Source organism: Kryptolebias marmoratus, linkage group LG19 (genome assembly GCF_001649575.2).
Source record: "Kryptolebias marmoratus isolate JLee-2015 linkage group LG19, ASM164957v2, whole genome shotgun sequence".
In the NCBI taxonomy this organism is placed as follows: domain Eukaryota; kingdom Metazoa; phylum Chordata; class Actinopteri; order Cyprinodontiformes; family Rivulidae; genus Kryptolebias; species Kryptolebias marmoratus.
In genome coordinates this window covers 16527767-16540726 of record NC_051448.1, presented here as the reverse complement: position 1 = coordinate 16540726, position 12960 = coordinate 16527767, and the positions used below count along the sequence as shown (strand labels likewise).

The following is a 12960-nucleotide window of genomic DNA, read 5'->3' as shown; positions in this document are numbered from 1 at the left end:
TTGATCTTTTTCTTTATTGGTCAAGTGGAAAACCCCCATTAACGACAGGACGCCAGGCTCTCAACACAGTACATGCCATGTTTATTCAAGAGCTGCTCAGTAAACTATTACAGTAGTAATGGCTCTTTGAGTGCTGTACAGTATTGGGTTAAGTTTCATAGGGTACACTTGCAGTGAATGTGCATACAGGTTATAAAACAAACTGAAGAGTAACACTGATTTAGAGTATTCACCAGGACAAGCCTTGATCGAAGTGGTTTAATGCCCGGTTGGTGTTCGGAGCAGAACTGTCTCTTGAAGATGTGTATGTACCCCGCCCCCTGTTCAAAACTGTAAGGCAGTTTAGATCGCGATGCAGGACTGATTTTCATCTGCTTGAAGAGTTTCTTTCGGACAAAATCTACGTCGGATGAACCTAAAAAAAACAAAAAGGCTCAACGGAAACTAAGATGTGTGAGTGTTGTCGAGCAGGATCTGTGATGACAGGATGGCAACCAAGCAGCAGACGTTACGTTTAAATACTGAACTGAACGAGACGGTGGAGATCGAAAATCAAAGAGAAGTGAGCGGGTCGGCGGTTTGGAAGGCAGCAGCCGGGTGCGGTCTCCCTGTCGGAGCGGGACGTGGCGAGCGCAGCCGCCCTCCGCCTCCCCCGTCTCTGTGCTGTGGAGCGCGCGCCGTCACTCCAGCTTGAGCAGCTCCACGTCGAAGATGAGCGTGGCGTTCGGCGGGATGACCCCGGGGTGGCCTGTGGCTCCGTACGCCATGTCTGGTGTGCAGGTGATTTTAGCCCTCTGACCGAGGCTCATCTGAGGCGAACGAGAGGAAGAAAACACGTCTGGATGCATGCTTTGTTTCCTTTACTTTTATTCCCCCCAAGAAAGACGAAAAACAAATAGAATTTTTTTGTTTTTCCCTGTTTGTATGTTTTCTATTAAGGTGCACATTACAGGTTTTGCTTTTCTTGTTACACATGAAGCAGCTCTCCTTTTTCTGTTGATTTCAGTCCTAAATGAAAGTTATAATTTGGTAATATTATATTCACAGCTGCATGGCGGAACAGAAACGCACATGATTTGAGAATTCACTGCTAAACAGCAAAATAGTTCTATTTATTCCAGGAAATTACATTATCCAATCAGTCTTCAAGCAGAATAAATGTCTCTAAATTGAAATGTTTGCAACTGACATAATCTAACTAAGTGCTGTAACAACTGTCTGTGAGAAAACTGATCAGATATCAGATCAGATCAGATATGTAACTCTCTTGCGTATCTGTGTGAAATCCAACAGCGCTGTTTCCACTTTAGAATATCATCTTAACGGGGTGTTGGCTTCTCATGCAGCTTCCAATTAGTTGACTACAGTTCTGACAGGCAGAGCATAAATATACGGCACTTAGATTTAATAGCCAGCAGTTTATTGCAGTCCGAGCAGCGCTTACACGTATAATGTTGTGCACGTTAATATTACGACGACAGCACATTTTTAATATACTGCAGCCGTAAGCTAAAGATATGAAAAGCTAAGAGTTTCCAATTTAACCCCTGCAGCCACAGAAACTAGGCGTCAGTGGCTTTTATGCCACAATCTGCTGCCAGACTAGTGTCCTGTGATCTCATTGTAGGACGTTTGCTGATATGTAATGCTCTAATTCGGCCAGTAGGTGTCGCTTATCGTTCGTTTTCAAGTTCTGTCCAGGTGGGAACTGTCCGTTAGGTGACAGGTGTGGGAACTGCTCGTTCGTGGACAACGATGGAAACCTCATGGACTTTAGAAATGTGCGGCAAGTAACAAACATAATATTCATCCCATGGAAGCTGTTTGGAGTGGTGAGGGTTTTTTTTCAAAAATAGATCTCAGTGGCTTTAGGTGTAGGCTTAACCGCTGTCATCATGCAGGAAAACAGAGTAGCTAAGCAAAGTGTCACACTTAGCACTTCTTAAAGCTCTACCAAACCAGCATCATAAATGTTCTTCTGTGCTACATCGTCAGGAAAGTTTATTATTAAATAAAGGGGGAGAAAAAAATCCTAAATGGGAAGTGTTTGCTGTCTGAAAGCAACTTAAACCCTGCTGATATGTAAAATTGCAAATATAACTTATCTTTCAGTCCAAAATACAAAGCATGAAATAACTATTAACTTATTTAAATTTTTAAGTGGGGAAAGGTCATGGACAGTTAACATCTTACCTGTTGTAGACGGATCTGAACCACCACAGTTTGGAGAAATAAGGGGTTCAAATGTTATAATACACCTGCTGGAAGTGTCCCAGGCTGCATGGAAATTATCTTAGAATTTGATGTAAATCATTAATGTGAAACTGACTGCAGCGTTTGTGTGAAACGCTGTAAAGGTCTGCAGACTGAAGCTGTTTTAACGCAGCAGCAATGTTCAAAGACCAATCAACGGCAGGTCTGGTGTTAATCAAACCCCACTTTTAAATTTTCTTCTTATTTTTTTAATGCAACATTTCCCTCTTACCTGTGCTACTCCTTCCTCCCAGCCCTTAATAACCTCACTCCGTCCAATCTTGAACTTAAAGGGTTTGTTCCTGTCTCGAGACGAGTCAAACTTTTTCCCGTTCTGGAGCATACCTGCAGAAGACACATGAGCAGAATCATGAGATCCAAGTAAAAAACAAAGATTATTTGTACAGCTATTATATCCCTGTATAAAGGTAACAGCGCCTACTGCGAAAAAAAAAAACTATTCAGGTGGGGGTTTTGTTGCTGGCTGAGCTTCATTTACTGAAACGAACAAATCAGGAAGCACTGGCCTGGTTTAGTGGATTATTTTTAAAGTTAACTAGGCCGTTCCTTGCATGCATCTAGACCGCAGACAGAACGAACGAACAAAGGCCGAGCAGGACAGGATTCTGCTCCTTCAGAGCTCCCACCGTTCGTTCAGGCTTTTAATGAAGTGACCACAGGTTCGCTTCATTAGCCATTTAAACAACTCGAGGAAATCTCAGTTCCCATCCAAAGTAATGTTCCGTCAATCCGATGACTCGGGAGCTATCTGAGGTCCTTTAAGGTATGCTGTTGTTCCTCTGCAACGGATCTGTGTTGCACAATGTTTCAGAGGAATGTTTTTTTTTTTCGGTCTGCTGAGTCTCTCATCTATGACTTATTCAAACATAAAGAGGCACCACACCCTGGAGATAAACCCGCGTGTCCGCACTAACCAGACAACTTCGTGAAGAATCAGTTTTAAACGGTATCTTTAGGCTTCTAGTTGCCAGCAGTCTGACTTACGACACGTTTGGAAATTTTTAATCTGTATTTATAAAAATGGCCAACGCAGTTCAACACGTAGAGTGAAATAATATTTTACCACCAACAACATGATTCCCTACAAGTCATTAGCTGAAGACTCGACCTTCAGACGATCAACTGAAGGATCTCCATCTCTCGGGTGTCAGGTCTTAAAGACACGACTTTCAGATGCTGTTCATTTGAGCACTTTCCTACTTTAAAGTCACATTGTGCAGAAATGTCCTGTTTTTGGTTATTTGGGTGCACAAAAATGGTGCCAGAAAATCACATTTTTAACGAGTTATTAGTCAACTGGTCTGTTAGTGACTCTTGGAGTTCATATGATTCATAGGTTAAGTTGCTTAAACGCATCCTTGCTTATCAAAAATATGGTAAGGAACAAGCATTAGGATTAGGACATTAGGACAATTAGTGAAAACGCATCAAGTAATTTTGGCCTTTAAAATATTTTACAAATACAGCAAAACAAAACTGTGTAACTGGGATTATAGCGACTTTGTTGCCCAAAAGACTGAAGCTGTTGTTCTGGTTGTTCTTGATCTGATATCTGATAGAGAGATATCATTTAACAGAGGTCTGGAGATTAGACAGCACACAGGAGGGGGGCAGTATTTGTCACATCTAATGGGGCCCAAATAGTGGAGGGATGTGCTGTTCTGAGTAGACCTTTGCGTCTCCTTGTTTTGTGAAGTCTTTGCACCAGCTCTCATCCATGCTCTCTATGGTACCGCTGACCTGTGGATGGCTTCGATGCTCCACTTAACCCTCCTGAAGCCCTCGAAGAGAGAGAGAGGTAGAGCAGCACTTGTAACGTTCGGGTGGGTTAAATCAGAGGCTGAGGTTCCAACATTTGCTCATCTCTTCTATCACCATCTCAGTGGTGAACATGGTGATGTGCTGCGGATCCAGAAGGTTAATTTTCTATCAGCAAGGAAAGACGTAAGCCCGTCCAGGTGGATCGCAAAATCAGAGTAATCCATCTTTATCTACAAGGAATGAACAACGGCAAAAAATAAGGCGATGATGCTGTCGGTTAGCTTTAACCCTCCCGTGGCTCTCGACGTTACAAGGCCTTCTCTACCTCTCTCTCTGTTGAGGGCTTCAGGCTTCAGGAGGGTTGCCTGGACCCCAGGTTTTTTGTCCTATTTCTGTTTCCTTGCACACTGTTTTTTTTTTTTTTTTTTGCATCCTCCACTGCACCAGCCGGCCGCCTTCTCTCCACAATGGGAAGTGCACAAAGTTGTTCAAGATTGCTGTTGACTTCCAACAACTACTCTTTGTCGTATCTTAGCACAGGTAGGCAAGGACTTGCACTACTCACCAGGGCAAGACTAACCACTGGCCTGCCGTTTTTCAAAACTCCAAAAAGCAGCTGAAGTCCAAAATAATAAAAAATAAAAACTTTCGAAAGACCTTTAGAAAGGCTACGATGCTTTTATCAGGAGTACTTCAAAAATTCGATGACAGTCTGGCTTTTTAGAGAAACAAATACAGAGACAGGACAGTATTTAATACAAAGGCTTCTTGGCTAAATGCATAGTTCATGTAATAAATACAGCACAGGTATGACCATCTGTACAACAATGCAGCACTAAAATAGAAGACTGGAGGGATTACTGCACATTAGTAAGACTCTGGAGGTACTATTGAACCTCTATGATGGTTAGATTTTCTTTTAAGCGCATTTCAGTTGAGTCTGCAGAAAAAAAAGGAGCATCTTAATATGCAATCAAGATTTTAATATAAAACAATGTAATATTCCGTTTTGCTCAAGGTCTCCACTTTGACAGCTGAAATTTATATTCATACGTCACGGAGAATAACAAAAACACACGAAAACGAGTATTCTCAAGCACCCAGCTGCGTTTTGCAGGTTGTCTCTATGTTAGTCTTTTGATTTATCTGTCTCTGTCGTAACTCAACAAGTGTGAATACTTAGCATTTAAAGTTGGTGTCAACTGAAGTTTGGTTACGGCGTCTTCCTCGTCGAGCCATATGAGTGTTGATACTGTACTGCTTCTCCGCTTTCGCGGGGCCCTAAACTTAGCAAGTCCATCATTTCCGAGAAGCCCAGTAGCCCACGCATCAGCAGTCTGGGCCCTGTCCAATTACGGAGTCATCAGGTTCACACGCGGACGCAAATACCGCCTGGTGCAGGTCATTTCGGCGGCAGATGCAGAAGCAGCTCCTGGCGAGGAGCTGCATGAGAGTGGTTTCAGTGTTTGGAGGCGACGTCTGCAAACTGGAGGCCAACGCTGATCGCAAACAGGAAGCCAGTGAAAGATTAGATCCTGGGTGTTGGGGCTGACTCCTACGGTTGGAGGAAAGGCTGCTGGAGTAAGGGAGACATTGTGCGGCTGAACTCTGCACTTTAAAGAATCCTTCCTGCTTTTCTCAAAAAAAAACGTATCTCGTGGATTTGAGCCAAGCAGACGAGTGAACTGCAGAGATTGTGGTGTGCGCTGGTGACTGCCCAAAAACAAACAAAAAAACAACAAGGGGAAAAAGAAAATAACTTCTTACCTTTAATAAAGACAGGAAAATGTGAAAAGCAAATATGTGGCTTCTGATAGGTCGCTAAAAGTATTTATTGATGAGCGTGGTTTGACATTTGCGCTGTGCGTGTTGCTAGTAGTCCCTGCTATCGCCCCACCCGCCCATGGAGTATCCTACTCTGTTATCACTCTTTGTATAGCTAAGCCTGGGTGGGGTCTGCAAAAACACGGCAAGCCCTGTCCCCCTTCCTGCAGCCAGCTCCCAGACTCCCTCCTCGTGGAGGATTTCACTCAGTAGTAGAGGCTGGCGAAAAGCCAATACCACACCGGGGCGGGGTCGTTTTTACTTGGGTTACATGTATCCTGTGTTGCCACTCGTCTAGAACGGCTGCCAGTCGAACAAGCTGGTTTGCTGTTATGGTTCCGGCTTTTAAGCATAATCCACAATTTATCAATCATGCTGAGATCAGTACTTTAGGAAGACCATCCATCCCAGAAGCTTCGTGTTCACCCGTTTTATCCAATCAGACACCGGTTCTGGTTGTGTTCGGGATCCTCGTCTTGTTGGAACACCCGACTGTGTCCGGCTTTCAACTGTCTAGCTGAAGGTGAAGTTGAAGAATTTGGAGGTCGTCGTCCTTCATTACTCAACCCACTTTCTGCAATACACCAGTACCACAGCATGAGCTACCACCACCATGCTTGACAGTTGGTACAGTGTTCTCAGATTTGAAACCCTGGTTGTTCCTGAGCGTGCCAACCAATCTCCTCTCCTTCTTAGACCTCCACTGAAAGCAAATCTTTTTTTTTTTTATTCTGGCAAAGAAAAAGTACCAGCTGGAGTCAATCATGATCGCTAACAAGAAGATAATTGGTACTGGTCTTGTCAAGTTAAAAAGACATTCAAGGACTTTCCCCACCACTTTTTAAAAGATTTAGGTGCATCTATGTTTCTATTTGAGCCTCTATGTATAATCTGGACCATGTGTGGAGTAGAGAAAATCCACAGTAAATTCAAATGTGTGCACCCAATTCTTCTGACTAAAAATGTGTATAATCAGGTAAACATGAGAGAGAGCGAATGTGATTACAAATCAGTTTGGAAGCGGAGTATAGAGGGCATGTAAGGGATCTCCAGCTGGAGCATAAAAGTTACTCTAATTCTATCTGAGAAGATCCAAACAAGATATGAGGAGTCTAGTTTTTTTGGTTTTTGGTTTTCTTTCCTGTGCACCAGAAGGGTCTACTGGATAATTACCACGGGTCTCAAACACAACGGTCATATCTTTCCTCGTGATTCCATCCTTCTAATCTGACAGACGCTGCATCAGACATATTACGTTCAACGTCGGACTGCGAGCTGTGAGAAAACAGACGAGCGCAGAGTCAACTAAACAGTCGATGATGCCGAAATAAAGGGGTGGTTCAGATGTTTTGAAGTGGGGGGTTCTGTAAAAAGGTGGTGTCTTCCCTGTTGTGGACAGCTGTTTGAACAACCCCAGTTTGGAAAAAAAAAGTTGAATTCCGACGAGCTAACAGCAGGTCTGAGTGGGGCCGAGGGGCTCTCTGCTGTCTTAAAACAATGTTAGCGCCATTTATGAACCTTTACCCTGCTCTCAGTTTAGCTTTGCATGGTTACTCTGGCAGAGATCTTACAATATTCCTGCTGAAAGTGCCCCAGGCTGCACCAGAAGTGCTACAGCTAGCTGCTGCTACTATTTGTGTTTGCAAACAACCACAGAATTTTACGTAAATAACAGTGTAATGCAAAAGTGACAGCAATCTAAAAGGTTTATAAAATAGTGTTCACATGAACTCCTATAAGGTTTTTGAGAGCGAAGTTGTTTGAAGACCTCAGCGATCAACTTTGGTCTTGGTCTCGCTGGGACTAGCCGTTAGCTCATCAGTTTGGTCTGAATAAACTCCATTTCTCCAAACTGAGGTCCCAAGAGCCGTCTACTACAGCTGAGATCTTAATTGTTAACTGTCACAGCCTTTCCACAGGACCCCACTTTAGAGTTTTGAATATTTGCTTTAAGTCTCAAGCATTTTTTTTTTGTTTTCAAATCCTAATTTTAGAGCTATACTCTGACGTTCTGACTCCATATGTTGCACAGTTCCACAGAAACAACCGCTTCCACAACGTCCCGTCTGGAAGGAGAGTTCGGCAGACTTATATTCACGTCAACTATTTCTAGGTTGTGCGTCTAAAGCGGTCAGCTCTCAGCTCTCAGCTCTCAGCTTCGGCGTGTTCAGATGTAAACTCCGGAGCACAAACATGGTAAAGAATGACGACCAGATTTAGACGTGACATCACGTTTGTTCTAATCTCGCGCCCCTTTGTCACCAGAAACTAACACAGCCGTTTGTCACGGGAGCGTGGTGCCACCGGCTGTGACTACGTTCTAAGGGCTAATTTTCCTCTTCTTAATGAAGACCGATATCAGAACGGCAGGCATTTCCCTCCTTCGGTGACAGCCCGATGCACCGAGAAACCAGCTGAGGACAGCAGAACTGCAGCTGCTCGAGCTGCCACTCTGCGAGCAGCCGGCACATTTGGGAATGACAGAAACGGGAATGAGAGGGCCTCGTTTTGCTGCTCATTTCAGGCCAGCGCTGAAATCTCCCGGAGTGGCGGCGGCGACGACCCCTCCGCTAATTCGGGCTGCCACAGCTCTGACCCGAGTCAGCGGGAGTTCACCGCACATATCTTTGTGTCTGTTTGCTCTGGCATGTGTGTGTCTGCATGTTTAAAATCCCGGAGGTGAACGTTGGGATCCAAAACGGCGTGGCGGCTAATGAGAGCGCGAGTGTTCCCGTAAAGAGGGGAGCTCGCTGATGCTAAACGCTGAAAAAACAGAGTGGTTTCGAATCCCATCTCGTATTGGGAGATGTCTCTCGTTACTCTTTGTGTTTGTCTTTTGCTTTCTGGAAAACTAACACTAGGGCAGGGTTGGGCTGAGGTTACACTCTGTGGTTCAGCGCTAAGAGCCAGCTGGATGACTTGGACAGGCTAATGGACGAAACTCTATTACCATTTCTTTACAGGATTTCAAACAGATTTTCACCTGGCTCTTAGACAAAAATATATACACAATTTATTTTCTAATTTCACTAAAGAAAACCAGTGGTTTATCAGGTGTAATCTTAAGGTAATTGTTAATTTGTGAAATAAATGCTTAATTAAGAAACTGGACCTTTTTTTCTTAAAATAATGTCATTTTGAATTCATTGGAAGCAACACATCTCAAAAAAGTTGGACATGGGCAACAAAAAGCTGTAAACGTAAGCGGTACGAATAGGAAACAGCTTAAGGAGCATTTTGCTGCCAGTTAGGTTAATTAACAACAGGTCAGTAAGAGGTCTGGGTATTAAGGTAGCATTTAGAGAGGCTGAATCTCTTAGAAGTAAAGATGGGCAGAGGTTCAACAAACTGTGAAAAACTGTCTGAAAACCTTATGGCATTTTCCAGTATAATGTTCCTCAACAGAAAATTGTGAAGATTTTGAATATCTCATCATCTACGGTTCATAATATCATGAAAGGATTTCAAGAATGTATAGAAATCTCTGAGCTCAAAGGACAAAAGGCTGAAAGTCGTGATCTTGTGGCCCTCAGGGGCCACAGCATTAAAACCAGCTCTGATTCTGTTCTGGACTCAGGAACACTTCCACAGATCACAGATCACTGTACCATCCACTAATGCTGCTTAAAGCTCTATCAGGCAGAGAAGGAGCCATGAGTGAACACCATCCAGAACCTCTGCTGTCTCCTCTGGACCACAGGTCATTTCAAACGGACTGAGACAGAGAGGAGAACTGCTCTGAGGAGAGGGACCATCCAGTCTGTTATCAGCTCAAAGTTCAAAGCCTGCCTCTCTGATGGTATGGGGGTGCATTAGAGCCTGTGGCCTGGGCAGCCTACACATCTGGAAAGGCTCCATCAATGCAGAAAAGTCGATACAGGTGCTCCCCTGTAGACATCTTTTTCAGGGAAGGCCTTGCATATTTCAGCAAGACGATCCAAAACCTCAGACTGCCTCCATTCCAGCAGCAGGGCTTCATATCTGCAGAGTCTGGATGCTGAACTGACCGGCCTGCAGTCCAGACCTCTGAACAACTGAAAACATTTGGTGCTTAAAGAAATGAAAACTCCAGCAAAGCAGACCCAGGACTGTTGAACAATCAGACAAGAACGGGACAACATTCCTCTAAAACCTCCAGCAGCTGCTCTCCTCAGCTCTAGATGTTTACAGACTGATGGTTAAAGAAGAGGAGAGGCTTCAGAGGAAACATGGTCCTGTCCCAAGTTTTTGAGATGGAAGACTGCCATACTTTTCAAAATTATCTTTTTTTCTGGCACCATCTCTTAGTTAAAACATTTGACATGTTTACTTTGTTCCATTGTGAATAAAACATGGGTTTATGAGATTTGTAAATCACTGCATTCTGTTTTTATTGACATTTGATACAACGTCCCGACTTGTTCAGAATTGGAGTCGTATATCAATAAACTGGCATTACTAGGTTTATATAACAATTTTGAGAAAATCAACAAAACTCTGCCTTTGAAGCATTTTTGCTCATCTACAACACACAGGCACATAAATGTGTTCATTAACGAGATCGGGCAGATTAAATCTTTGCCGTCTTACTGTCGGGAACTACATTCTCAATCTAATCTTTTTCACATTCACATTTTCTACAGTTCTACCTTTTAACATCAACGCATTTTCTTTTCCATCTAACCTTTGTAAATGCCCTTCCCCTGCTGACACAATAATATATTTTTAGCCGTCTTGTTTTCCGTTAGGTAAGGTTGTGCTTTGGCTTAACTGTGTATTTTGTGTGCCACTGCCTCTGAAATACCAGCAGCTTATGAATAAATCCTGTGGGTCAAAAAAAAAAAGCAAAGGTGAACAAAGATGGCGAGGACTTGAGTGAAAAATAAAAACACACGAACCGAGCCATCCTGAAATCCCAAGTTTGGTTTGCTAGTTTGTTCCCCCGTGAGACTCTTTTTTTTTTTGATAGAATGAAAAAGAACTGGGAAAAAGGTTTAATGGACGTGTCCAATTCAGGCCGAGAAAAACCCTGAGTGAAAATTTTAAAAAAAAAGGGAAGCTGCAGCGTTTTCCCCAAGCTGTTCGATGGCGTAAACAGGACGCAGTAGATGGGATGGGATTCGTTTAAACAACGGCACTTAATGTGATCTTGACACCAGATAGAGAGGAGGAGATAAGGCAGGAAGACGTCTGATGTACATGTACGATCCCACAGCAGGCGAGGTGCTGCCGTGGTATCGGTCTAATCATCACATCTGGTTATTTCACTAACCCAATATGGTAGAGAATGACAAGCAAGAAAACTAAGTGCCTCAAATCCCACGATGAAGCACCTCCAATCACAGCTGGAGCAGAAATCCAACCTCAAAAGAGCACAACCACATAACCGAGGTCGTTAAAAGAGCCATCTACGGCAGGTAAGATGCTAACTGTTCGTAACCTGTCCCCATTGCTCTGCTTTAAAAGATCTGAGCTATTGCTTCAGGTTAGAGAAAATCCAAACTCAACACCACAACAAGACGTGACCTCTCACCCAACCGTTTTACCACAGACGGAGAGCCGTTCCGCGCCCGCCGGCGAGTTCTACAACCACGTAACCATGTGATCCTGAGTCCACAGATGACATGCGAACTAGGTTTTGTTTACTCTCTGTCTGACCTAGTTGTCTGCACTGCCAGCCTCCCGAGGGCGCAGAACATCCCAAATTTGCTTCTGACACGTTTCGGCGTCTCGCCGCCCCACCTTAAAAGCCGGGCGTTCTGACAAAGAGACAAACGGGTGGGGGGGGAACGCACTTATGGAACACAAAAACACCCCCACCCCCACATTCAAACTGATATTTTCTCCACATTTCTAATCGAAACCCCTTCAAAACACACAGGTGCGTCAGTGTCGAAACACCACGAGATCAGCTTGCAATCTGAGCAGCATTGTGTTGCAGGCTGTGGATAAAAGGGGAAGTTTCCTCCTTCAGGAAGAAGACGGCAAAGATGTAGGGTTTCACCATTACGGGGGGATAAAAAAATGGCATTTACCTATGTAATGAACAACACACGTCTGGCCTTTCTTTGGAAATGTTCGCCCTGTTGAGAAACAAAACAGAGAGAAAGCACAGGTTATTGCATGCTTGTACAGTTCTATTAGTGATGATGGTTAACCTGGATGCATTTTAAAGCAATAAATATGTTCTGAGGGCTTAATAACAATAAGAATCAAGCTCTATGTTCTCTATGTGTCTCACAACTATTAATCTAATTTACATAATCATGCAAAATTCAGTTTGACAAAGTTCTCCCCCTTTTTTTAGCAATATGGAGCATATATGCAATATGCAGGCTGGAGAGTTCTGGAAATAAAAGAAGAAATGTCATGGCTCCAACCAGTGCAACATGAATGGGCTTTGCAGGGAGCTCCAATTATGGCTCGAACATTTTTAAACTGTCCCTCCAGTCAGCCGCTTCGTCCCCGAGCCTGATATTTTTTTCGCGTACAGCACGATAAGCTTTACGACATTCCGGGGAAACACCGAAACCCCCACTCCCCGGCTCTGCTGCTTCCACCCCCGGTCAAAAAGACAGCCCGAGCCGTTAGATTTACTTACCATCACCGGGGGATATGGTCTCGACTTCCACACCCATGGTTGTGCTACTTCAAAGTTTAGCTACAAAAACATAGAGCCTAAAATTGACTTTTCTTTTCTTTTTCTCTTTTCTTTTATTTACAAGCAGTGTTACCCCCTCTGCGACTACAAATCGGGCTTAATCGCTGGAAACCATGCATAAACCGACCACTACAGACTCCGCAGCCTCAGCCAGTCAAGAGTGCCAAAATATTTTGTCGCGAGACAGCGAGAGGCGCTAGCTGGCTACGTACGTTACCGGTGTTATGACGAAAAATGCGCCTCTGTCAGAAAAGGGCTCCTCCCGGTACAGGAAGTGCGTCTCCAGTCACTTGTTTTCGTGAGTAAAGGAAAATTACTTGTGTTTTTTCACTACCATTGTGGACTGAACTATCTACAGTAATTGTATTATTGTATATATGCATACAGGGGGAGTTTAGTGCCAAGCTAGGTTAAAATTTCAGTCTCCTAGTTGGGGCAGTGCATAGTCTGGCAGCCTAGCA

At 43.8% G+C, this 12960-nt stretch overlaps 1 protein-coding gene across 1 annotated transcript; it reads right to left on the bottom strand.

The window, feature by feature from the left end:
• Positions 1–58: 58 nt before the first annotated feature.
• On the bottom strand, positions 59–12690 carry fkbp1b (FKBP prolyl isomerase 1B). The gene is made up of 4 exons (XM_017409085.3): positions 12440–12690; positions 11874–11921; positions 2486–2598; positions 59–809 (listed from the first exon to the last, which is right to left on the bottom strand). Exons 1-4 carry the CDS (start codon positions 12474–12476, stop codon positions 681–683), a joined length of 327 nt encoding a protein of 108 aa, XP_017264574.1. The 5' UTR covers positions 12477–12690; the 3' UTR covers positions 59–680.
• Positions 12691–12960: the final 270 nt, after the last annotated feature.